General features: G+C 43.4%; 3 protein-coding genes across 4 annotated transcripts; 2 read left to right on the top strand and 1 right to left on the bottom strand.

The window, feature by feature from the left end:
- The first annotated feature begins 26 nt into the window (after positions 1–26).
- On the top strand, positions 27–10688 carry LOC120821396 (heterogeneous nuclear ribonucleoprotein L). Of its 2 annotated transcripts, XM_040179870.2 has the most exons (14): positions 155–312; positions 711–829; positions 1451–1688; positions 3215–3300; positions 3421–3517; positions 3617–3689; positions 7973–8008; positions 8260–8328; positions 8428–8678; positions 9025–9146; positions 9250–9451; positions 9550–9607; positions 9810–9905; positions 10013–10688. In XM_040179870.2, exons 1-14 carry the CDS (start codon positions 190–192, stop codon positions 10069–10071), a joined length of 1629 nt encoding a protein of 542 aa, XP_040035804.1. In that variant the 5' UTR covers positions 155–189; the 3' UTR covers positions 10072–10688. The 2 variants fall into 2 exon arrangements, with proteins under 2 accessions (XP_040035805.1, XP_040035804.1); XM_040179871.2 differs by lacking the exon at positions 7973–8008 and having other exon boundaries at positions 27–312.
- A 523-nt stretch (positions 10689–11211) lies between these two features.
- LOC120821395 (interferon regulatory factor 2-binding protein 1) lies at positions 11212–15621 on the top strand. The gene is made up of 2 exons (XM_040179869.2): positions 11212–13503; positions 14792–15621. Exon 1 carries the CDS (start codon positions 11685–11687, stop codon positions 13476–13478), a length of 1794 nt encoding a protein of 597 aa, XP_040035803.1. The 5' UTR covers positions 11212–11684; the 3' UTR covers positions 13479–13503; positions 14792–15621.
- Positions 15622–15670: 49 nt separating this feature from the next.
- Positions 15671–20217, bottom strand: micu2 (mitochondrial calcium uptake 2). Its single transcript, XM_040179872.2, has 12 exons — positions 19967–20217; positions 19634–19760; positions 19342–19373; positions 19174–19249; positions 19009–19056; positions 18686–18768; positions 17921–17974; positions 17702–17799; positions 17132–17303; positions 16940–17048; positions 16690–16847; positions 15671–16162 (listed from the first exon to the last, which is right to left on the bottom strand). The coding sequence occupies exons 1-12, from the start codon at positions 20162–20164 to the stop codon at positions 16058–16060; spliced, it is 1260 nt and encodes a 419-aa protein (XP_040035806.2). The 5' UTR covers positions 20165–20217; the 3' UTR covers positions 15671–16057.
- Positions 20218–24030: the final 3813 nt, after the last annotated feature.

Genomic DNA, 24030 nt, shown 5'->3' with positions numbered 1-24030 from the left:
ACAAGGCTCAAGAGCCAGGATCCAAGTCATCTTTGATTGGCATTTAAGGAGATTAATTAATGTGCAGAAATGTACACATGTCAACAGAACAAAATGTGAGTTTAGGATCTAAAGCAGCTGTTCGTACAAAAACTGTATACGAATTTAGCTTCCAGATGTTCAAAAGGGTCTTCCGTTTTCCCACATACCATGAATGCATCAATTAACCGGCACAGGGGACAGGACAACATGGCTGCCGCTGTGGGCCGATACTACGGAGAAGGCGGCAGAGCATCGAAAAGACAGAAAACTGAGGACGGAGGGATGTCAACGGTGAGTCTATTCCTCTGGTCTGAATCGTTAAAGTGTTGCTTTGCTGAAATGTTCCACGTTTTGCTTTTCTAAGAGTCTTAATTTAGCTTGACAAAGTACTGCTTATCATGCATCTACATCTAGGCTAACACCTAACGTTAGCTAAGATGAAGCTAGCCACGTTAGCGGTATTTATATCAGGTTTGGATTGAAACGTGTTAAAGCGGAATAACTCAGTATATCACTTAGGAAACCATACGCGCTCATTAGTAACGTCAGCCGCCATCGTAATAATGTTGTTTTCTCGCCCCAGCTAACGTTAATGTGAGTCTCTACGGGCCTGCTGCTCCTTGGCTTGTTCCCCGGTGGTCGCAATCCTTCATAAACCAAAAGCATCATGTTGTGTGTTTCGTTGGCAGGAGGGCTACGATGACCCTCACAAACCGCTGCCCTCCTCGGTGGTGCACATCAGGGGCTTGGTGGACGGCATCATGGAGGCTGACCTGGTGGAGGCCCTGCAGGAGTTTGGGGCCATCAGGTATTAAAAGAGCACCTACAGTATCTTGAGATTATCATGTTTCCCGTCTCATGCAACCTCATTTGTCAGCATTCATAATAACCTCTTGCATGCACTCACAGACAACACAGTCCTGACATAATGTCATCCTATCAAGCTGCTATGACCATGTAGAGTAATACCTTTTCAAATGTTGATTCTGGTTGAGACATTTATGTATTTTCCTTGTGGGCCAGATGTTCAGTTGTACACCAAATCCGCATGTGAGATGCTACAAGCACTTTTTATTTAAACCGATCGTGATACAAATTAAATCAAAAAATGATGGAGCCATACTTGATTGACAAAAGGCTGCTACAAAACATGTAAATAAAACAAATAATTTCACTTCAGAAGTTTTCAATAATAATAACGCTTCAATAAATTATTCAATAATAATGGCGCTGTGTCTGCCTTCATGTAGTGAGTGATTTGGCCAATACTGGCTTTATGTAAAACGGGTTATGTATATCGCAACATCAATCTATATGGATTTGAAGGCTGTTGTGGCATCTTGTTTATGTGACTAGTGCTTTCATTAATCAAGCCTAAAATGTATTTATACTACTTCTTTACTATTTATATTGTACTATTTATTTACAGTTATGTCGTTATGATGCCCAAGAAGCGGCAGGCCCTGGTGGAGTACGAGGACATGAATGGCTCCTGCAATGCCGTGACATATGCAGCTGAGAACCAGGTTTACATCGCAGGCCATCCCGCCTTCATCAATTATTCCACTAGCCAAAAGATCTCCCGGCCAGGGGACTCCGAGGACACCCGGAGCGTCAACAACGTCCTGCTGCTCACCGTCATAAACCCCATCTATCCCATCACCACGGTAACTTGTCCTCTCATTTACAGTACATCCGTATTCTCAGCGCTTCGCTTTTTCCACATTTTGTTGTTATAGCCGTATTCCAAAACGTATTTAATTCACGATTCTACACACAACACCCCATAATGACAATGGGGGAAAAAAAACTTGATAAAGCTTTTTCAATTTTTTTTCAATTTTTTTTTATTAAGAACAAAAACCTAACCTGTACATAAGTATTTGCAGCCTTTGCTCAATACTTTGTTAAAGCACCTTTGGCAGCAATTACAGCCTCAAGTCTTGAATAACATCTAATATAGATGATGCTGCAAGCTTGGCACGCCTATTTCTGGGCACTTTCTCCCATTCTTCTTTTGCAGAACCTCAAATGTTCAGGTTGGATGAGGGGGCTTCGGTGCACAGACATTATCAGATCCTTCCAGACTGGGTTCGAGTCAGGGCTCTGGGTGGGCCGCTCAAGGACATTCACATAGTTATTCTAAATTTTCCCACCATGTCATTATGGGGATTTGAGTGTTGAATCTTGTGGGGGCCAAAAAATATAACTTTGGAATAAGGCTGTAAATCTGATGGTATATCACAGAACCTTTTTTCTGAGCAAACCCATTTATTTATTGTCGCCGAAAAGGAACGCTGACCAACTGAACAGCTGTTCAACTCGCTCGCAACATGGCGGCAAATTAGCTCATTAGCATGTTAGCTGTTTTGGCTGCTTGTGTTGCTATTTGTGAGGCAAATACTAGCATCCTGACCAACTTTGCAATAGATCGTTTTTCTGATCTAACTTTAGATTTCTCAAAACCAAACAGAAACCTCTCCTCTCTGGGGCACATGTGTTGGTGCATCCCTGGTCTCTTGTTGTTCCCCCGGCATCCCTCTTTTCCGTGATTTAATAAAGCGACAACGTTTGTTCTTGCTGTGATAGCGGGCGAGCTACATTGTACTTGTATGGGTTTTAAAAATTGCTTGTGTCAAAAACTTGTGTCGTGGTGTTTTACCCTTTTAAAGAGTATTAGTTGTCGGTTATTCATTGATATAACCATGAGTCAATCTCAATACACGTAAGACAAGTAGCTCCAACCGTTGCACGCTCTGCATCAGTTGTTACGGCTTTACACTGGTATGACTGTATGTGAATAACTCGCACGGTAAGGAAATCTGCTAGCTCCATGGTTACAAATGCAGACAGAATCCTTTGCAAGTTCATGAAAGTAAAAGAAATTAATGTTTTGTTCAATGGGCTGAAAACCCCCTGAGAAGTTCTGCTGCCAATCGGTGCATCATTAAACCCATATGGAAGCATGCGTATCTATTATTCTGCATTGGCATGGTTGTTGCAGCCTGTGCATTTTATATTTTCCTTCTTCACTCAACAAACTTTTCTTAACTACTTTGGATTTCTTCTCTTGACGACACTCAATTCTATAGGAATGAAAAAAAATATTTATTTTTCAAAGGTAATGGGAATGCTGTGGAATAAAGTGTGCTTGCTATATTAGGAGTGCAATGTGATCTGTTTGCCTCTGCAGGACGTGCTCTACACCATTTGTAACAACTGTGGGCCTGTACAGAGGATTGTCATCTTCAGGAAGAATGGTGTTCAGGCCATGGTGGAATATCCTTTTTAATGATTGCCTTTTTATTTTTACATTTGAACACTAATTTTCCACTGTGTTGCTGTTTGATTTAGAAATCTTGGATGTAATCAAATCTCACCTTAACTCATTGTTGCCACGTTTGACTCTGTCCAAAGTGCTCAGAGAGCCAAAGCCTCTCTGAATGGCGCAGACATCTATTCTGGTTGCTGCACTCTAAAGATTGAGTATGCCAAGGTGAGCGTATGCCCACAGCTCATCCAGCCTGGTGCTTTAACATTAGATGTTTGTGAGGAAACAGGGTTTGACTATTATTTTTTGTAATGCAATCCACAGCCAGCACGACTTAATGTCTTCAAGAACGACCAGGACACGTGGGACTATACAAACCCCAACCTCAGTGGCCAAGGTAACACGCAGTCCCTGACCCTTTCCTCCTCCTATTTTCTTCCTCTGATTCCTCTGTATGAGATGGTAAGGGATCTCTGCCTCCGGGTTTATTGCCTTTGATCACATGTGAATGGTTTCATCCACCGTTCACAACGCTACTCAGCTCAGTGGTCAGAGACCGTATTCCTGCGATGCTTTTCACGATCTTTGTGCATTTACTCGCCACACAGCAGGCTCAAAGTAAGGGCATGAGGAGTAACCTCAAGGGCAGCCTACCTTGATTTCAGGGTCATGCATGAAAGAAGCCCTGCACACTCGTCACAGTAGCCTATCTAGGAGCACCATTCCCTCATTAGGTTCACATTCCCTACAGAGCATGTCACAGCTACACACTCTCACAGTGCTGCATACTCTATATTAAAGAGACTATCACAGCTATTATACCTTCAAACATAGTGGAGATTTTATCAAGCTCATATGTGACATTGCACTGGCCAGCTGAGTTGCCTTGTGAGACCAATGGTCACACCTCTGGTTAAAGGTCCCATGACACGACTCCTGAGATTTCTCCAGCTTTTGGTACACTGAACAGGAGCGTAAGTACAATGAACATCGTCAGTGACACCGCGACATTACGATCGGCATCTACAGTAGCTGTTGTGTTTAGTTTTATTGGGTGGATCATTTTGAATATATATATATATATATATTATTTTTTTCATTTACTATTGGATATGGGTTGCATCGATAAACAATTTGTTTTAAAATCAACAACTTAAAAACCAAGGTCCTTGCATGCTGGAAACCTCCAAGAAAAAATCCACTCCCACTTTGTGATGTCGGAGATTCTTTGCCACTACAATGACAAAAATACAGGTTGAAATACAAAATAATGCTCCAGCAAGAGACAAAAAGTCAAGTAAGGCTCTGGATAGAGAAGATGATACTGCAATTCACATTTGCTTTTGATTCTTTGTGCTAGGCAATAGGGCCTTACTGTAGTTTCAAACAATATTACAAATACTTTATTTAAGTGTATCTGTATTGAGGATTTTATTTTGATTTCCTTTCTTGGCAACCACTGTTGAATGATTTTTTTTTTCTTGTACCACGGGCACAACATGTACATTCCAAGTCTTATACAGGTGTTTGACATCTTTCTTTTAATTTGCGCTGCCTTACAAGCCAGAGGTACCCTTTGTGTCCTCACTGTGCAAACTCATACAGGCTTACATCAACCTCTAAGCAAACACGGAGGCCTCTACAGCACAACAGCACCCACAGCCACAACTAATGTAAATCTGTTCTGTGGAATACATCGGACACAGTGGGGCAGGGCAACAAATACCGGAACACAACCTCAACTCAGTACTTCCTTATTCCAAGTCCATCATCACTCCTGCCTCCGCCACCTGACACGGGAGTCCATTTTATCTTTTGGTGGTGGCCCGTAGCTGCCGTTTCAGTTTTAAAGGACAGAAATATTCCCACGGCCACATGAACAGACACCGCGCATATCCACCACAGACTGATGTTGATAGATTGATAAGCATCTACCCCCCCCCCCCCCACACCTCTCCGCCAGTACAGCACATCTCATCTGCAGAGACCCGAGGAGTCACAACACACTGATGATGAGGGCTTGGAGTCAGGCGTGTTGGTCTATCCGGAAGCGGCCGCCATAAAAGAACCACAGGGAGCAACAGAGGAGATTTCAGACACACTCAACCCGGCCAGGGAACAGACGAGACCGCACACTGGGGCTGTAAACAAAAAAGAGAGGCCATTCCCTTTCTCAGATGCTTATACCGCTCGTCTCCACCATCCTTGGGCGAACACAACACAACGAGCCGAACATCCACGGCAACACACAGCTGAAGCATCATGACAGCACATCGTCACTCAGATATTCCAGATGACTTATTGTCGGCGCTAGATTTCTTTTTCACTTTGCCAGTGGCTGACCGCTGTTAAAGCAAATCAGCAAGCATCACGTGAGTGTCCCATTTTTTTTTTTTACACAAGAAGAAACATCCACGGGGGGGCCTACGAAGACACAAGCATCAAACACCTATCAAGCGTTCAAGCACAGAGACAAACAAAATCCTTTTCTACAGCGTCCTACATTTATGGACTCGGGTGTTTTCTTCCCCTCCTGTACCTTCTTCCCCATTTCCCCTCTCTGTTCTGCTCTTGTGTTGTTTCATTTTCCCTTTTTTTTTTTTTTTTTTTGCACTGGCCCGTAGTTGATGCCTTTAACGCCTCCCGTGTGATGCAGGTTTGGCTCAGTGTGTCTGGACAGACAGCCCACTCTCAAACGGTGCAAATATCCTGCTTTGTGGTCACAGCACGGTAAGCTGGAAATGAGCCCTCGTGAAAAGCAACTCTCAAAAACTAACCGGCAGCAAGTCAAAGCCAAGCGTGGATGTACTTTTCTTTCTGGTGGTTGGGATACAAGGAAAGGAAGAAGGAAGAAAAGACTGAAGAGGGAGAATGAGTTGAGGCTGGAGTCAAGAGGTTGGCAGGTAGCATCCTTGCTGAAGACTGCCCCCTACCTGCCCACTGTGTCCCATGCTCCATGTGTGGTGCTGTAAGTACTTGACAGAATGAATTCATAACCTGACTTAATCGTGAAAAGTAGAACATGAGTGTGAACCGAAACATGTTGAACTGTTCAGCCATTGTGTTAATACTACAATATGGTAAAGGCCCATAGCAACACTAGCGAGCAACGGGTTTTTTAATTTCACTGACAAACTGGGTCTGAATTTTCTTGCTAACTTCTATAATTTGTCTTTATTTTCTGTCTCGTTGTACTTCCTCATGTCGGGTTAACATCACTATCCAGAGGAATGAGTGGGTCACGCAGCAGTTTCTAGGCAAAACCCTTTATTTCATTGTGGGTGTGAAAAGTGCAGTGTTTTATTTGGATCCACCACTAGTAACACTAGTAGTTAAATGGTCCATTACAAAGAAGAGATTCAATTTTACAAACCATAGTTTGGATCTAGTGCTGTTTTCTGTTTTGTTTTGTTTAGCACAGTTCTTAGGTGAGAATATTGAATCACTACCCACAGTGATCTCCTTGCTTGTTGATTTGTGACTCGAGTTGCACATTCAATCTAGGACACATTATAAACAGCCTCTGATTAAGCATTAGCTCCACATATGTTTAGTCAGGGTTGGAACTTGGCACTGTTCACTGGCTAAATGCTCACATAATATGAAATTCGCCACTAGTTTTGTTCCAACCGCCAGCCCTAAACACAGTAACCGTAATGGCTGGTAGATTTTACACTCCACCAGATTAAAAAAAACCTTATCTAATACCCAGTCTACATGTGTTCATAGCACAGCATGTATGTACCTCATAACAATGCTGCAAATTTAAGGTTTGATTACAGCTAACGTGTCTGGTATAGTAAATCTATTTTAAATTACATATGTGAAATAGATTTGATGTCAAAAGCTAAATGTAACCAAATATAAATCTTTTTTCACTCAAAAGATGTGAAATACGTTTGGGAGATACCGAGAAAATGATGTCTGACTGGCAGGTATCACTGCTGTAGTGTGAGTCTCATCGATGATACATTACTTAGTATTATGGTTATTGTGATTATGGCAGAAAAGTGTAATCTGAGATGTTTGTAAAAATGCATCATGAGAAACATGTAGGTCTCAGTTCACTTAATTTCTCAAATGGCTCTTAATTATTTATACTAGTATTTAGTAGTTACGAGAAAGAACCCTTTCCTGATTGACACCCTGCTATATTTGTATGTATATACATACTGCTGATTATAGTGTAAAGTATTTGCACAACACTCAATGCTGTTATTAGTTGCCATGACCATATTGTCAATCTGCCAAACTACAGGAAGTTGCCTTTAATATACATGTCTGTGCGTGCGGAGAATTCCCCTTGGGTTTGTTTTTTTATTTAAAATTTAACAGAAAATATCAGTACCTTTTTTGCTGATTATTTTCAGCCCAGTCTCCATATCAGGTCTTATTGTTTTCGTTATTCAACAATGTAATCTAATCAAAACAACAATGTCAATTCACTTCTGGTTTTATGTCTGTCATATCCTGATTTGTATAAACGGTATCGTTTTTAAATAAAGCATGCTTAGGCAGCTGCTCGTAGCACTGATGCAAATTAAACTCTGATATTCTACTAGCATCTTTCCATTCCATATAAATGTTGAGCATGTAATAGGATTTTTATACATCGTTGCAAAATGTATCATATTTTTTAATGTTTATTTGGATTTGACGTGTGTATGTGTACCTGCACAGATGCTGATGGTGAAGGCAATTGGAACAATTCACAAGGTGTGTGCGTGTGTGTGTGCGCGTGTACACACACTGAGCTGGCTGATAGATGCAAGTTATTGGTCAACATCACTGCTAAAAAATCTCCATTATGTCACGTAGATTAGCAAAATAGAGCCTGCAGACTTTTTAACACTTAAAATATTAGCCCCCTCTGCTGCATGTCAGTCACAACCATGTCCCTTTGTATGCTACGCTACCTGTTTGATATGGCAGCTGTTTCATAGGCCAACTGTATCTGACCATTACAGATCCCAATGCCAACTCCAACAAACGGCAGAGGCAGCCGGCTCTTCTGGGAGACCATCCACCCGATTATGGTGGGTATCTCATCACATTGAAGAACATGGCCTGACATTTAAAAGAATTGATCACAATCCAGTACTGAATCTGCAACTCGAATGTTTGCTGTATTTAAGGTGGCCCGCAGGGAGGTTATCACGGCTACAACGAGGACAGCTACGGCCCGCCGCCTCCCCACCGCATGGGGCCGGGTATGGGCGGGCGGGGTCGAGGCAGCCAGCGCTACGGCCCTAGCTACGGACCGCCGCCCCCCGAGTACGGCCCTCACGCCGACTCTCCGGTCCTCATGGTCTATGGCCTCGAGCCCTCAAAGGTCAACGCTGACAAGGTCTTCAACATCTTCTGCCTCTACGGCAATGTGGAGCGGGTGAGGAGAGGCTTTGAGCGTTGGTCATCGGAAACCCCAAATGGGATGTATTTAAGTTGTTTGATAGTTATTGCTGGAGTTCAATAGGAACCTGTGTGATGTGCGTATAATTGACTGATGAATAATTATTTATTTTTGTATTTAAAAATATTTAATTCTGTTTCATTTTCTTAAGCCAAAGTATTAATCTGAATCCTGAAGATATCAAATTTATTTCCTTTTGCACTAAACGGACAAATGTAAGACTTGAATTGAATGGACTTCACTGGTGATGAAAATAACTGCTAGTTTCATGCTGTTTTGTTTTCCCTTATGTCAATTTCGCTATGTATTTTTCCTCCGTCAGATTAAATTCATGAAGAGTAAGCCTGGAGCGGCAATGGTGGAGATGGGTGACTGTTACTCGGTGGACCGGGCCATCACTCACCTCAACAACAACTTCCTTTTTGGACAGAAACTCAACGTTTGGTAGGAGCAGCTGTCCAAACTATTACAACGCATGAGACTGTTGATTATTAAACCTAAAGTATGCTGAGCTGATGAACAACCTCTGACCTTTCCCCCCCGCCAGTGTGTCCAAGCAGCAGGCCATTGTTCCAGGACAGTGCTACCAGTTGGAGGACAACAGCAGCAGCTTCAAAGATTTCCACGGATCGCGCAACAACCGCTTCACCTCCCCAGAGCAGGCGGCCAAGAACCGGATCCAGCACCCCAGCAACGTCCTCCACTTCTTCAACGCGCAGCCCGACATCTCTCCGGAGGTCTTCACCCAGGTGAGAAAAGCACCAGGGTTCCTCCATCTGTTAAGTGCAGCCTTTTATCTCACACCACTGCTCCTCTGATGTCCACTGAAACTGGTGTTTTCTTTCAGGCCTGCGAAGAACTGGGAATCAAGACCCCCACTAGTGTAAAACTTTTTACCGGGAAGAGTGAGTACTACGAGTTACAATCAGGCCAAAATAATTGCTGGAGTGTGTTTTGATTCTACAGTTGACAATATTCTAGAAGATTCTTGTAATATAAGAGCAAATATTAATAGTAGTAGTTGGTTGTGTGTCATTTAACAATATTTACACACCGTTTAGTATAATTTTATTTTAGTAATCTAATCCGTCATGTGTGGTACAAAAGGTGAGCGCAGTTCATCTGGCCTCCTGGAGTGGGAATCCATTAATGATGCCATGGAAGCCCTCGCTCTGATCAACCATTACCAGATGAAAAACACCAGTGAGTTATCTTCTCTTTAGAATAGCACATTGTCGACATGACATGCTTTAAATAGCCTTTGTATTGTCTTTTTATATTTTTAAAATGCCTATTTTTCTCTCTTACAGGTGGGCCTTACCCTTACACACTGAAGCTGTGTTTCTCAACCACACACCACGCCAACTGAGCACTCGCCCCACAAACCATTTGAATCATTTTCATAGTCTTTCGATACAGTTCTGTTGTCACGCTCCATTAAAACATTCAATCAGTATTGAAAAAAACTAGGACTGCTTTGCTTTAGAACATGTTACTTGAAATATGAATTTGTACGATGTATTTATGTTGATCATGTTTCTCAGTTTTATTTTGTATGTTCCTCACACTAGATGTGAAGAAAAAAACACTACCCTGAAGTAATTCAATGTGGACCTCAGTTTTTGTATTTTAAAACCAAGTGAACAGTTTCCATGAAGAAAATACTGATCTGTCACCAGTGTTCACATCAACAGAGACTATTTATATTATAACTTTGATCATTTCTTCACAGGAAAACGTTCATGTTCACAGAGAAGAATATAAAATATATCGGCATGTTCTTCCAAAAAAGTTGCAGCTCTAGTTTTCTGACGTCTCTCCTGATGTGGTTAAGGGGCCGTCTGTATGTGGATCGCTGGTTTTTAGAGGATTATCACAATGAAGATGAAAGGATAGTGGAAATAAAGAAGCCGGTTAACTGTTTAGACACTGTCGATGTCATTGTCAAGTTGTAACCTTTTGTAGTAAACAATACTTTGAATATAACTTTGGCTGGAATAACTCAATTAACAAGAGGTGGTTGGTTTCAGTTTCCACATGCCAGCATTCGGTAGCTCGGATCAGGTGAAGCACCGTCTATAGTAGCAGACTGCACTCACACATACACGGCGTTATTTTCAGTGCAACTGTTTGTATTCAAAATCAGTATGAATAGATGAATTAAAGCAGTCTAAAAAAAATGACCAATGAAAATAATTGCCCTTTTTACTTATTTGCCTATATATTTTGTAATTTACTCTTGAATCAACTATATATGAAATATATTTAGTGTTTCTTTGCTGTTCATGCAAAGCCTTGGAGGTGTCCTTGAAATATACTTCTCTGTAATGTAAGTCAGAAATAGATTGAACATCGTTTTCTAGAGGAGCTCCCGACATAAATAGCACGATTTTAACATTGAGAAAGCATTCACTACATGTAACGTTTTGCTGGCATTCTGACTAATCGCACGAGCACGAGCTTCGTCTAGAAATATTAGAATAATAGAAAGCGTTTCCAACGTGACCCCGGCAGCGTTAGTTTGCGTTAAACATTTTAGTTAATTTCGAGGTGACGTTCTGATAGTTCGGTTCTAACAATATAAAACTACATTTTTCCCCACTAGAAATATCTCGTTTCATCCTGCACGCGTTTCTTGGAAACCTTCGCTTCCTACTTTCGACGCCGTTGCTCACAATACGAAAGAAAAGTGGTGTGAGAAAAAAACTACAACTCCCACAGTGCCGCGCGCGTCGGTCACGTAGGTGTTTCCGGTGTCTTATAACATTTTACTTCCTTCCACACAGGCCGACGCGAACAAATCGAGAAAGAAGACGTCGCCAACTTTTTAATGCCGTCGTCGCGCGTTGAGCACATTTTGACGTTTAATTTCCCCCGTGAGATGCGCGGCGCGCGCCCCGGCGCAGTCTGAGACCCGAAGAGCTGCTGACACCGTGACGTGTAGGCCGCAGAAGAAAGTTTGGTCGAGGGCCTGTAAACAACATGTCCTCCGCCTCGCAGCCTTCCTCCAGACGGCAATGGTGCTACCTCTGCGATCTGCCCAAGATGCCGTGGGCCATGCTGTGGGAGTTCAGCGAGGCCGTGTGCAGAGGATGCGTCAACTACGACGGCGCCGATAGGATAGAGCTGCTCATCGAGACCGCCAGGCAGCTGAAGAGCACGCACGGAGTTTTAGACGGCCGGTCCCCGGGTCCTCAGCAGGGCAAGCCGAGCTCCGCCGGGCCCCTTGAAGCGGGGCGGCAGCATGGAGAGCGTATGGAAAGGGGGAGGGGTGAGTATGTGGTGTCTTCTCGTCTCCTCAATGGCCTGCACAGAGCCGAAGATGTCTCCCTGTCAGAGGGCAGCAGGCAGAGCCCGAACACGCGTCGGGCAGTGGTGGGGGCAGTCCCCAGTCTCCATGGCACCATATCCCATGCATTGATAGCTCAGGGGTTAGTAGCAGCTCCTCACGGGCTTTTAGCCCCCATGTCAGGCTCCAGGTCAGGGACCGCACCAATCGCTGTCTCGGCGGGCTCCATAATGGGCGACGCTGGCAGAAGACAGGTTGTGTCCCTGAGTGTGGGGCCGAGCACTTCTGCTCTGGTGGGTATAGATCCCGCTTTGTGGCGAAACAACGAAGTGATGGCAGAACTGAACGAGGTGGCCCGCAGCAGGGTCGAAGGCTGGCCTAACCGGCCCAAAGCCGTCCGGGACGTGCTGGTTGCCTTGAGCAGCTGTGTCCCCTTTAACGTGCGCTTCAGGAAAGACCACAATCTGATGGGCCGTGTTCTGGCCTTTGATACCAGCACGACGCCGGAGTTTGAGTTGAAGGTGTTTGCGGAGTACCCCGCCGGCTCCGGGATGATCTTCTCGGGTGTCCCGGACCTGGTCAGGCAGATGTTTCGCGACTCCGCGAAAGACGCGGGCAAAGCAGTGAACTCTGGGCTGCGTTATGTGGAATATGAGAAGCGACAGGGCACGGGAGACTGGCGTGGGCTTTCAGAGCTTCTGAATGACGGCGTGCGCATGTTCAAAGAGCCCCCAATACCAGAGGTTCTTCCCCAGCTGGATGCGGGGTTGCCTGTGGCAACCGCCGGACGCTCTGTTCCAGGTAAGAGCGCGGCGCGGCGCCGCAAGGCCTCCCCGGGCTCTGAGAACGGAGAGAACGAAGGGAGGCCCGATCACCCAACGAGAGAGCCGTGGCCCCGAGGCGCCTACTCCGGCATGGAACCGCTTCCTGGCATGGCCGCCCCACAGGAAGGCCCGCCCCGTTTACATAGCCAGCCTTCGCCCATCTCAGCACTCATGGGAGTTGCGGACAGCCTGAGCTCGAGCCAGATGGCCAGGGACAGCCCCGGCATGTCCACGGCCCACGCCTCGTCAGCCGGGCGCCCCACCAGCGGCAGCCCCTCCGCCGCCTCCACCTCGGCCTCCCAGGCGGCTTCGGGGCAGGGCTTGAGCGCAGCGGGGCAAAGCAGCGGCAGCACCAGCACCGCTGGCGCCGGGGATTCCACGAGCAACGCTCAGGGCACGCTGCTCTGCTGCACCCTGTGCCGAGAGCGCTTGGAAGACACCCACTTTGTCCAGTGTCCCTCCGTCCCGCACCACAAGTTCTGCTTCCCCTGCACCAGAGGGTTCATCCGCAGCCAAGGTCAAGGCGGGGAGGTGTACTGCCCCAGCGGAGAGCGCTGTCCCCTGGCCGGGTCCTCTGTGCCGTGGGCCTTCATGCAGGGAGAGATCTCGACCATCCTGGCCGGAGACGGAGATGTGACGGTGAAGAAGGAGAGCGACCCGTGACCTCTCCATCATCTTGTGTAGAATGGTAAGACGATGAGGAAAGTGGGTTTATAAGCCTTACTTATATCAGTGGACACGAGTGATGCAGCCGCCCTTAGATGGATGCCCATCAGCCTGAAAACATCTTATTCTATTGCCATTTGGTAGGGACAGTATACTTTAGGACCATATTTGACAAAGTTAATTTGCCCTCTACAAGCATGCAGAAGGAATAGGAGTAGAGTACAGAGATCATTCAGGACCCTCGTATACAACAGTCAAGTACTGTTAAGATGCTCATTAAACAACACACGCAAAGCAAATAAATAAGGTTTAATTATGTAAAACAGAAACTGAGCAGATTATTCTCCGTCTTTCTACACAAAATGTACGTAAAATATATAAATCACTCTGACACGGCTAAACAACCGTAACAGACCTACAGGGCGATGAGGAGCAAATGCAGACAGACAGACAGGGAACAGTAGACATAGGGGACAGACAGAGGGGAGAATGGACGGCATGGACAGTAAGTGCTGTTGTAGCGCAGTCAGAGCTGAGAACTAATGGACCAAAGGAACTGTTTGTAAAGATGACAACCAAAACAGATCAAACCTGATTCATAGTCCCAATAAGAAATGTTTAAAACAATAAAGTAGAATGGGTGTAGAATGTGCACCAGAACCGAGCGTGGATGGTCTTCGATTCTTCACACTCCCTCAGTCATGTTATCCTCAAAACTACTCAACGGAATACACAAAGCTGAAGAAAGCAGCATAGACTGATTGTAGCTTGGAATAATATGTTTATCGGCATGTTGTGAGCATAATAATTGACTCAGTGGGTGCTGCACATGATCAGTCTGTTGGTTACGTCAACAAAGTTGTGGTCTCTTGTGCAGAGAGAGGTCACATCAGACTGTGGCTTTTTACAGGCGTTCACCAAATTTAGACCGAAAAGAAACTTATTGACATTTCTGTACTCCTCTTACAATAGTTTTTCATGTAAGTGATCAAAAACTAACCGTGCGATCTCCCCGTCACACATGCATCATCACCCCTGTCAGGCTCTGTCACGCTAATACACACGGCCATCCGTGGTCAACCTGAGATTATCAGACAATACAAACACGTTGTACATACACATAACGAATGGCTCCTACACTGACAATCACCGTTCGTATGTTTGTTAAAAGCACGAGTTGTGGCAGGATTACATGATACGTCTAAAGTAATTTAACCCATCTTTAAAAACCCTCACCCCTCCGTTGGAAAGCCCGAATAGTTCTCTCAAATGTTCTAATCCTGACTCATTCTTCTTCTCTCTCCCCACAGTGGAGCAAACACTTTGAAAGCACTTCCCTATTATCTCGAGCAGAGGTCCACTTTGGCTGCAGTTCATCATGTGTGCCTCTGAGAACAGAATGACTGAACCCCAGGAGACCACGACCACACACACGCTTACTAAAGAAGAGGGACACGCCCGTCTGTCGAGGCCGAGCTGCTGACATCACAGATGGATGTCGGGTCCCGAACTCTCCTCTTCTTCGTTGAAGAGCAGCGGGGGACCTCTGCGCTGACGCCCGGGATAGAAAGCACACGCTTGTTGTAAAAAAACGACAATCTATTTGCCCTCCGTTTTGGTTATACAGGCGGTCCCATACAGACGGAGGACAGCAACATTGACAAAATCATTGAATTCTTTCTCAGAAAAACAAATGAATGTTCAAATGTGGCAAAACCATTGGATCCTTTAAGCCAGGATGGAGGGAAATTAAAAAAAAAAAAAATTATGTAATCCCACAATGTCTCTTAGGTATTCTCTTGTATGTCAAAAATGTGAATTTACTTTCAATATGACTATGTAATTTCTATTTTTGATACAATACAAATTTCTAAGTATTTGTTTATAGTGATAAGGCGACCAAAGATGGCTTCATGCTCAATGTAATTTTCTTGTATTGTAGCCGTGTATGCTGTACTCAATGACGACTTTGGCGTCAGTCACTAACTTGTTCATCTATCACAGATGTAAGCTTGTCTTTGTCTTATTTACTTTTTTTAATAGTATGTATGGTAAGATAATTAGCACCACAATCTTCAATGGTCGACCCACGTACTCGTGACCTGAATAGGTCAATTCAACAATAAATTTAAAAAAGTTACTTGTCGTTTTATTCTTTCAGCCTCACAAGTGAACCACAATGTTAACACGATGGTATTTTTGTACTTTATTTCATAATGTTTGGACAATAAATGTGAAAAACCAACACCAAAAAAAGCCCTTGATAAATGGACAAGTTGAACCTAAAAGGAGGTCAACGACCTGCAACACCCACCTCTTGTTGGAGGAAGTGTGAAGAGTGCAAAGATAATTTCAAAGCCATCAGCCATTCAGAACATAAAATCCACAACTTGATTAGGAACACTGAAAATATTGTAAAGTACAACCTGCTCCACAGTTAACATCAGAGCGTAGGGTTGGTCTGTAAAATGGATCATTTGTGCTCAACGTATTGGTGTAAATCCTTAGTTTCTTGACATGTGCCTGGTTGTACGCTACGAAGGCCGGCAGTGGTTGTGGGTAACGTTGCGGGGGGTTCAGAAGGGGCACCCGGTGTCGCCCCCCAAGGCTTCCTGAGCTGCCTTTAGGGTCTCTCGCTTTACGCATCTCCAGTAGCCAGACAGGCCGTTCTGATGCTGCACCTGAGGGCGGGACCAGGGTTATCCTATGTGACAGCACTGGTTATTCAACATGCAACGAGGGAGCAGTTTAAAAACAAAGTTTATCTTTGCATAGTGGGCCAGCCTTTAAATGTAATAACTGAATTTGAAATGAACATCAATTTTAATCTGTACATCCAAAGAGGACACTCAAAACAGAAAAAGTCTTATTTAATTTAATCTTAGTGTATTTTCCTTCCTGCATACTTCCATGAGCAGCCATTTTGGATGATTAAGTAATTAGTGGATTGTTTTGCAATTTTGGGAAATATTTTCCGCATAGTTACAGACTAGTTTGTTAAGGAGCTTTAATGGACAGAACTTTTTACCTTTAGAATGAGACAATTTAAGTGTGTCGGTTTTCTATGCTATGCTAAGCTAACAGGGTACAGGGTGTAGCTCCATATTAAGCACACTGACATGAGAGTGCTAGGTTCTTAACGTCTGGCCACTCAAGTGAGCCAATTTTCCAGCTTTTCCATGTAGATGGACCCATGTGACCGACTCACCTTCAGGCCTCGCAGCACTCGGTCCTTCATCACTCCCATGAACTCCTTGTGGCTCAGGCAGTCGTCTCCGTCCATGTCGAACAGCTTGAACACCGTGTCCAGCACGTTCTCAGACAGGTTGTGGCCCGTGGCGATTCTCACGGCTCGTTTGAACTGGGCTGCGGCGAGAAAGAAAAACTAATGCCGTAAGCTTTCTGCTAACGATATTCAGAGAAATCTGTCCACACTGAGATCAACGGAGAGGACTCACCCATCCCAACGGGGCGGTTGGCTCCCGTCACCAGTTTCACGGAAAAGGAAAAATCCTCCAGGTTATTGGTGAAGAGGCAGAACGCTTTGAACTCCGCGAACGTGATGCTCTGTAAGACAAAGGTTTTACATCACTTGTGTGCCGCACTCATTCACCTCTTTGCAGTATTCTTGTGGTGGGACGTCCTGCGACCTGGCCAGCGGGGATCCTCCTCCTGATGTTTTGCCAGTACAATTCGTTGTCTTCTTCGTTGGTGTAGTGGAGCAGCCACTCAGCAAAGTCTTCTCTTCGCATGGTGTCCATACCTCTGGAGAACTGCAGGAACTCCATTGCCTGGACTTCAGCCTGCAGGTCCTCCATGAACCTGAGGAGCAGAGATGCTTTACTTTGCACGAGAGGACAAGAATATAGCACTGAAGCTGTAATGCAAGCCAACCAAAGCAGATAGGAAATATTGAAACTGAAATGTTAATTCAATCGAAGGTAGTGATGACGTGAGGACCGTTGTATTTTTTTAATTGGATTCGGTGCCGAAATGATTTACACCCATTGGTTTAATGTTAAATGGCCGTTGACTTCTCCATTGGTTTCCACCGTTGCACTAATTTATCTTGACTCAAGTTTAAAAGAAAAGTTTCACTGTTTGGAAAATAACAATCAGATATTCCACATATTTTTCAGGACCATAACATGTCAAATGTAGACTTGTAGACACTAGATCACCGACAGCAGCAGGTCAGGTCAGGTATGTCATTTCCTCACTTCTGGAACTCCTGATACTGCAACTTTTTTTCTCCTCTCTTGCCAAAGAAGTAGGCCTGCAGTGTAGTTTTGGAGCTTTCCTCTTCCTCCGCTGGTTTCTGTAAACATCCAGGGAATGTACAAACACGCCAAGCTCTGTTACTATGGCAACTGACAATACCCTGCATCTGCAAAGTGACTGAAATCAAGCTGGGCTTAAAGGGAACGTGAATAACCCACCTCTGTGCTCTCCTTGGGGACTCTCGTTTTACTTTTCCCAATTATATTCTTCAGCTACAGAAGAAGAAAAAACATGTTAACATTCAACCAGAGAAATTGAGAATTACTTCTGCACTAGATATAATATAATTACATTATATTATGAAAATGTAATTATAACAGAGATCCCTCGTAACTGAACTAACATAGGGAATAAACAAGTGTTTTACTGATAAATCTATAGTTATAACCCACACACACAAGATCACTGGAACTGATGAAAAGCTTTGCACCTTCTTCTCTATTCAACGCGTTGGGCTTGTTCACAACATGAGAATGCAACACAAGGTGCATTGCGTGCCAACATGCAGACTACTGGCCTGGTGATGATCCAGACTCAGCAGAAAGAGGACGAGTCCGTTTGGAACAGACACACAACTGTCGAGTGGCTGTAGATAAATGGACTAAACTGAGGCGCTGAGTCAGGCTGAAGAAATGCAAACACAAGCCCGGGGGGAAAAGGTGGCTCGTTGTGCGGCTCTCCCTCACCTTCACGCGGCGCCATGGTCCATACTTACAACTGTGGTGGCATCAGTGCTTGAGGCAGCATTAAAAAGTTGGCAAATATTTTGAGATTTGAATACACACAAACACACACATAATCCCGTCTGTGACCCGTGTTCTTCCATAGTCACAGCACTTGCATATGAAACAATCTGTGTTGTGTTCAGTATCACTTAAGTGAGCTGTGCATCTTGCCAATGACAAATATGTCTGAAGTCGTACCTTTAGAAATTCCTTTTGGTCCACTTGCTCGTTACCATCAACGTCAAGCATTTTGAAAGCGATGTGAAATCCTGTGCGCGGCTCTGCGACAGTAATGCTTGGTGAGTTATCAGAAATGTATCTTCATATTTACTATACACGCAAATCAACAAACTTGGTCAATGGGCGACAGTCTGGAAAAAAGCGTTAAATCAGACCAATGGCTGCACAGTGTTCAAAAGCTTGGACATCCAGGGTGGGGAAAGGGAAGGGCAGGCAGTATTCTTGCAGGAGTGGAGAATATGCATGTGCATGCGTGCAAGGAGGGCTGTGATTCTACTCACTGGTTAGGATGGTCAGCAAGAACAGATACTCCGTGTAGGAAATCAAACCTGCAAAAAAAGAAACCTACGCTAAATTCTGCTTTGTTGGCCCACAAACATATCCAGGGGCTTTGTAAAATAAAAAGACCCCTGAGTTAGCCATTCGGCACACAGAAGAAGACGCACCGTTGTCGCCGATGTTTCTGAACAGCTCGTTGCCGGCCTGAGCGTTGGAGGCGACTCCCAGCATGTGGTTAACGTCCTGCAAAGACGCCAACAGAAACAGTGACGACTGGGTTCCGCTCGCTCAGTCTGGGACTAACTTTTGTACACAGTGTGCTGGTGGAAGCATACTTTTGCTGTTAAAATTCTCTTCTGCAGCTTTCCTACATTCGAAGAAAGAGGGAAGATTTGTAAATGATACACCACCAACAACAAACAACAAGACAGAATAAAAAAACGCACACAGCCGGCATTACACCTGCCGGTAATTTGCCTGACACATCTTGGTTTTTATACATCTAAATAACATCTGAATAAAAACCAGGCCAAAAAAAACAAACAAACAGGCCAATAGAAACTATGTCTCCTGGCCCTGTAGATCTGCAGGTGAACAGAAGGGGACTGCACGTCGCTGCGGCCTTACGGTCAACATTCTCCATCATCACCGAGAACAGGAAGTCCCTGGCGGTCATGTAGGGCTCCTCCTCGTAGACCACCGAGGCGAACTGGTTGAAACGGACCCTTCTGGGGGACGGCTGTGCGGCGGCTTCCTGAAACGGCGCAGGGGGGCGTTGGTTGTTGATAACGTTGCGAAAGGGTTTTACGCCCTTTTTGTAAACATCAATTTGTATTCGTCACATTTCAGTCAAAAGGATTATTAATATGTGAAACGAGCAGTTCCGGTGCTCCGGGTTGGACCATAGACACTTGTATTAACCGAGTTAAGTTGATTGTCGTTAAGTTGGCTCAAACTCACTTTTGGAACCTCGGCATGAACGGCGAAGGGCAGAGTCCTGTGGTTCGCATGATACTGGTAATAACAAAAAAAACCGGTTCCGATAAGTGAGCCCACAAGACCGGGTCCGACGGCTCTTCGGGGTACTAAAACTTTCAGAGACCGAGGACTCCTCAAAACGTTGCTCAAGGCGGCGGCGACCCTTCCCCAGCTGGCCATTTTCTCAGGAAGTTAACCCGCTAGGCTTCCGTAGCTGCGAACTGTCAGGCTCCTAGTCACGTGTCACGTGACGCCTTAGAGAACGAATGGGAATAATAACATTCAAATATATATATATATATATAATCTAGATTCCCGTCCATTATATATCTATATATAGAGATATACATCCATGTATAGATATATGATACTATATATATAGATACATCTATCTATCAGAACGTGTATAGTATACTACGTATAATATTCACTGTAAAGTCCATGGTTTTCTAGACTTCTATGAAGGTAAAATTCAGGGATTTTCCCTTAGTTGAATTGTGATTGTTAGTCCTGACTGGTATCTGGGGAAGGGTCAGTACAAATGCATCAACATTTTGACCGCTGTGACATCTTCACTAGCTTTAACTTTTACGTCAGAGCATATTGATCAGTCATATTGATCCAAGTTTCACAGAGATGCAACTTTTTTTGACACAAGTGAAAGTGATGAAATTTTCATCACATTTCCCACACCATCAGAAGAGATTTTGGAAGTCTTCAAAGATCTTTGTTACATAGTATTTTGTCAGATTGTTTCATAGTTGAAGCACCGCATTGGATATGCAGTAAGTATATAGCCAATCGCTATGTCTTTTTACAGTATTATTAAAATTGCCTCTATTTATTGCCCAGATAAACAACACTTATCTTGATCAAAAATTGTCTAGCAATCATTGATATTATGTGTATCTAAATTGTGATTAATCGGACACTTCCAATCCCAACAGCTCATCTGTGGCATCTTGAGATTCCTATTAGAATAATTGTTAACAGTCTAAAGTGTCCTTGATGAGCTACCCTATAAACCTACAAAGGGGACAAAAGACAATGGCAAAATTAATTAATGAATAGATTTTATGAGAGAATACCATATTTCATATTTCCAGATATTGGCACACTGCAAAAGAAATGTGAAACATACGGTAAATTACTGGCAGCTGTGGTTGCCAGAGGTTTACCGTAAAAAATAAAGTGACGCCGTATAAGACATTACGGTATGTTTCTTTGCCCCCGTAAAAGTCCCAGTTGAGAACTGTTTTGTTTAGGGAAAACCACTATTAAAAAAACTGATACACCATAAAAAGAAATCCGTGAAATATACGGTAAATTACCATTTTGTTTGTAAAGACAATACGGTATGTTTTTTGAAAAACGTATTTATTCTGTGAACCTAATTAAGGTCTTTTTCAGAGATAAACACAGTACAACTGTATGAGTTATGGTATTTTATTACAAAGTTCAAAGCAAATTGTCAGCAACTGTATTTAATTCCATTGCAAAAAAATAAGATATATGTATTACAATAGGTTGGCATATATTTCAGTCAACATCAGGAAATATTAAATAAAGCTTAGGGTAAATCAACATCCAGGAAACGGAGCGGTTCGGGACCTTCTGCTTGAGGACTTGTATCCTTAGGTGTTCACTGCGGATTGGGATGATCCTCTCTGTAGCCCAAAAACAGACACAAAGGCAAAGTTAGATTGATGCACTGCTTGAGCAGAGACACACTCACTGCCTTCTTGTGTTTAACTGAACTCTGAATATAATTCCCCTTTATAGTTAATCAAAATGAATAAGAGTCAGGTTGAATGATAAAAGAGGACCCATTTTAGCACAAAGGCATCAACGTGGCAAAAAACAGGACAAGGTGAACACAGCGTCTAATAGCAGGTGGCATGTTACCACTCTGACGACAGACGGATCTGAATGGCAGGAAGATTCGGGTTGATGTAGGAGAGTCCCCTGATGGCTGATTGCGTCAGCTGTTCCAGCCACACCCTTCGGGGATGAACAGGAGAAGACCACACATCCTTGCAGAGACGGGGGACACACAGGCAAAGCAAACAAACACAGGGGGACCTGCTGGACTGACAGCATGACATTCACTCTCGTTTTTACATCCACTCACTGGACAACTCACAGCGCGTCCTTCCAAGAGATGCTCTTTCAAATGAGCTACTAGCTGTATTTTGACACTGACGTTCACATAACGCCACACCGCATTTGAGAGCTGTCCCGACAGTAACGTTAACAGAAGCTGATAAGTTAACGATATGCGTCCGGTAGAAATGAGCCTTAAATGCTCCATATGAACAGAGGTCTTTTTGCAACCAGCTTCAATGCACTTGGTTCAAACAACATGGTTCATTTCTGTGAAGTTTGCAATGAAGCACATAACCCCTCTGTGTTTTAACCAACCTGCCACAGTAATTGTATTAAAACATTTCCTTAGCCAACGTTTGGTAAACTAACGTTAGCTAGCTAGCTAACGTTCATTGCAGAAACCCATAACCTAACGTTACATTACATCAACGTTTTTGCAACGGTGATGCAAAGTTGTAGAAAACAAAGCATCAAATTAAAATATAGCTTAGATGATGTATGTAGGCAAGTTACCTCAAGAAGAAATGTAGTCGGGAGTCCGTTGTTCCAGCAATGCAGAGTGCGTAGAAATGGCGCTGAAGTGGAGTTCAAAAGGTCAATCTCCGAACGATTTTTTTTATCACTGCCACACTTCTGCCCTTCTCTCGTGTCTCTCTCTTTCTTACTGTCTCTCTCTATATCCCTCAATCTTTCTCCCTTTCTCCGTCTGTCTCTTTCTCAATCTGTCTCTCTGTCTCTGTATCTCTCAAACTGTCTCCTTCTCTCCGTCTCTCTGTCCCAGCCTTTCCACAAAAAATTGGAATGGTTAATATACCCATGTTAACTTCCCCACGGTATATTTCTGTTATTAGCACAATGGTTAGTACACTTACAGTGGTGACTGTTGTATTTATATTAAAGTATTTCTGTAATCAGCACAGTGGTAAATGTAACCTTAACTAAATGTGTTTTTTTTACAGATAATCTTTGCAAAAATTGCAGTATTGCCTGTTATATATATTCAGTACAATCTTTTGTGCAATTAACAGTCATGAACTGCATTTTGTACAAATAATAAATGCAAAAAATACAGGACCTGCTGTGAACGCCATAATACGTTATTTTTCCATTTGCAGCAAAATACACCGTACATTTAACAGTAACAAAATGTATCTTTAAATAGTAATACATGCAAAAACTACAGTATTGAGTGTTGTTCATATTATGGTGTATTACCGTCATCAGTATAATTTTTTGTGCAATTAACAGTGACCAACTGTATCCTTTACAAATAATAAATGCAAAAATAACAGGGCTGGCTGTTACATTTAAAATACGTTATATTTCAGTTGTCAGCACAGTAGTCCGTACATTTAACAGGGACAGATTGTATTTTTTTTAAGTCATGAATGTAAAAATTACGGTACAGAGTGTTTTTCATAATATGGTGTTTTTCAGTTATCGGTACACTGTTCAGTACAATTAACAGTGAGAAAATGTATCTCTTAGAAGAAATAGATGCATAAATTACGGTTTGCGCTGATATATACATATACAGTATTTCAATGTGATAGAAACAGAAGATGACCTATTTTTAATCAACGGTCTTTTACCGTTGCGATTTAACAGTTTATTACCGTAAACTCTACGTACTTTTTTTACAGTGCAGATGTTTCTCAATTTCAATATACACACACATGATTCAATTGTACATTCTGAATACAGACATCAAGTTGTGCAGACTTTGTGCAATACAAAAACCATGTACAAAGCCTGGATGAGATTCGGCATCCTCCATCGGTCGCTGTAAAAAAGACGTAAATACAGCATGAAAATGTTAGCGTTGTGCCAGTCACTACATGTATAGAAGTGAGCGGGTCGGTTCTGGGAACTTCAGATAACCCTTTGACATGGAAAAGTGTTTGGAGAGATACCAATCCTTCAGTTGATTTCCCTTTATT

The sequence above is a fragment of the Gasterosteus aculeatus genome, chromosome 7, assembly GCF_964276395.1.
Source record: "Gasterosteus aculeatus chromosome 7, fGasAcu3.hap1.1, whole genome shotgun sequence".
In the NCBI taxonomy this organism is placed as follows: domain Eukaryota; kingdom Metazoa; phylum Chordata; class Actinopteri; order Perciformes; family Gasterosteidae; genus Gasterosteus; species Gasterosteus aculeatus.
This window is presented reverse-complemented; position numbering and strand designations above follow the sequence as displayed.

What these genes read in the sequence shown, in the direction of transcription:
- micu2 (XM_040179872.2), bottom strand. Translation starts at nt 20,164, where the DNA reads ATGGCCAGCTGGGGAAGGGTCGCCGCCGCCTTGAGCAACGTTTTGAGG. An exon ending in TTCATGCCGAGGTTCCAAAA is followed by an intron (nt 19,761 to 19,966) that starts GTGAGTTTGAGC and finishes GCGCCGTTTCAG; the next exon opens with GAAGCCGCCGCACAGCCGTC. An exon ending in CTTGCTGACCATCCTAACCA is followed by an intron (nt 18,769 to 19,008) that starts GTGAGTAGAATC and finishes TTACTGTCGCAG; the next exon opens with AGCCGCGCACAGGATTTCAC.
- LOC120821395 (XM_040179869.2), top strand. Translation starts at nt 11,685, where the DNA reads ATGTCCTCCGCCTCGCAGCCTTCCTCCAGACGGCAATGGTGCTACCTC.
- LOC120821396 (XM_040179870.2), top strand. Translation starts at nt 190, where the DNA reads ATGAATGCATCAATTAACCGGCACAGGGGACAGGACAACATGGCTGCC. An exon ending in AGACCATCCACCCGATTATG is followed by an intron (nt 8,329 to 8,427) that starts GTGGGTATCTCA and finishes GCTGTATTTAAG; the next exon opens with GTGGCCCGCAGGGAGGTTAT. An exon ending in AAAACTTTTTACCGGGAAGA is followed by an intron (nt 9,608 to 9,809) that starts GTGAGTACTACG and finishes GTGGTACAAAAG; the next exon opens with GTGAGCGCAGTTCATCTGGC.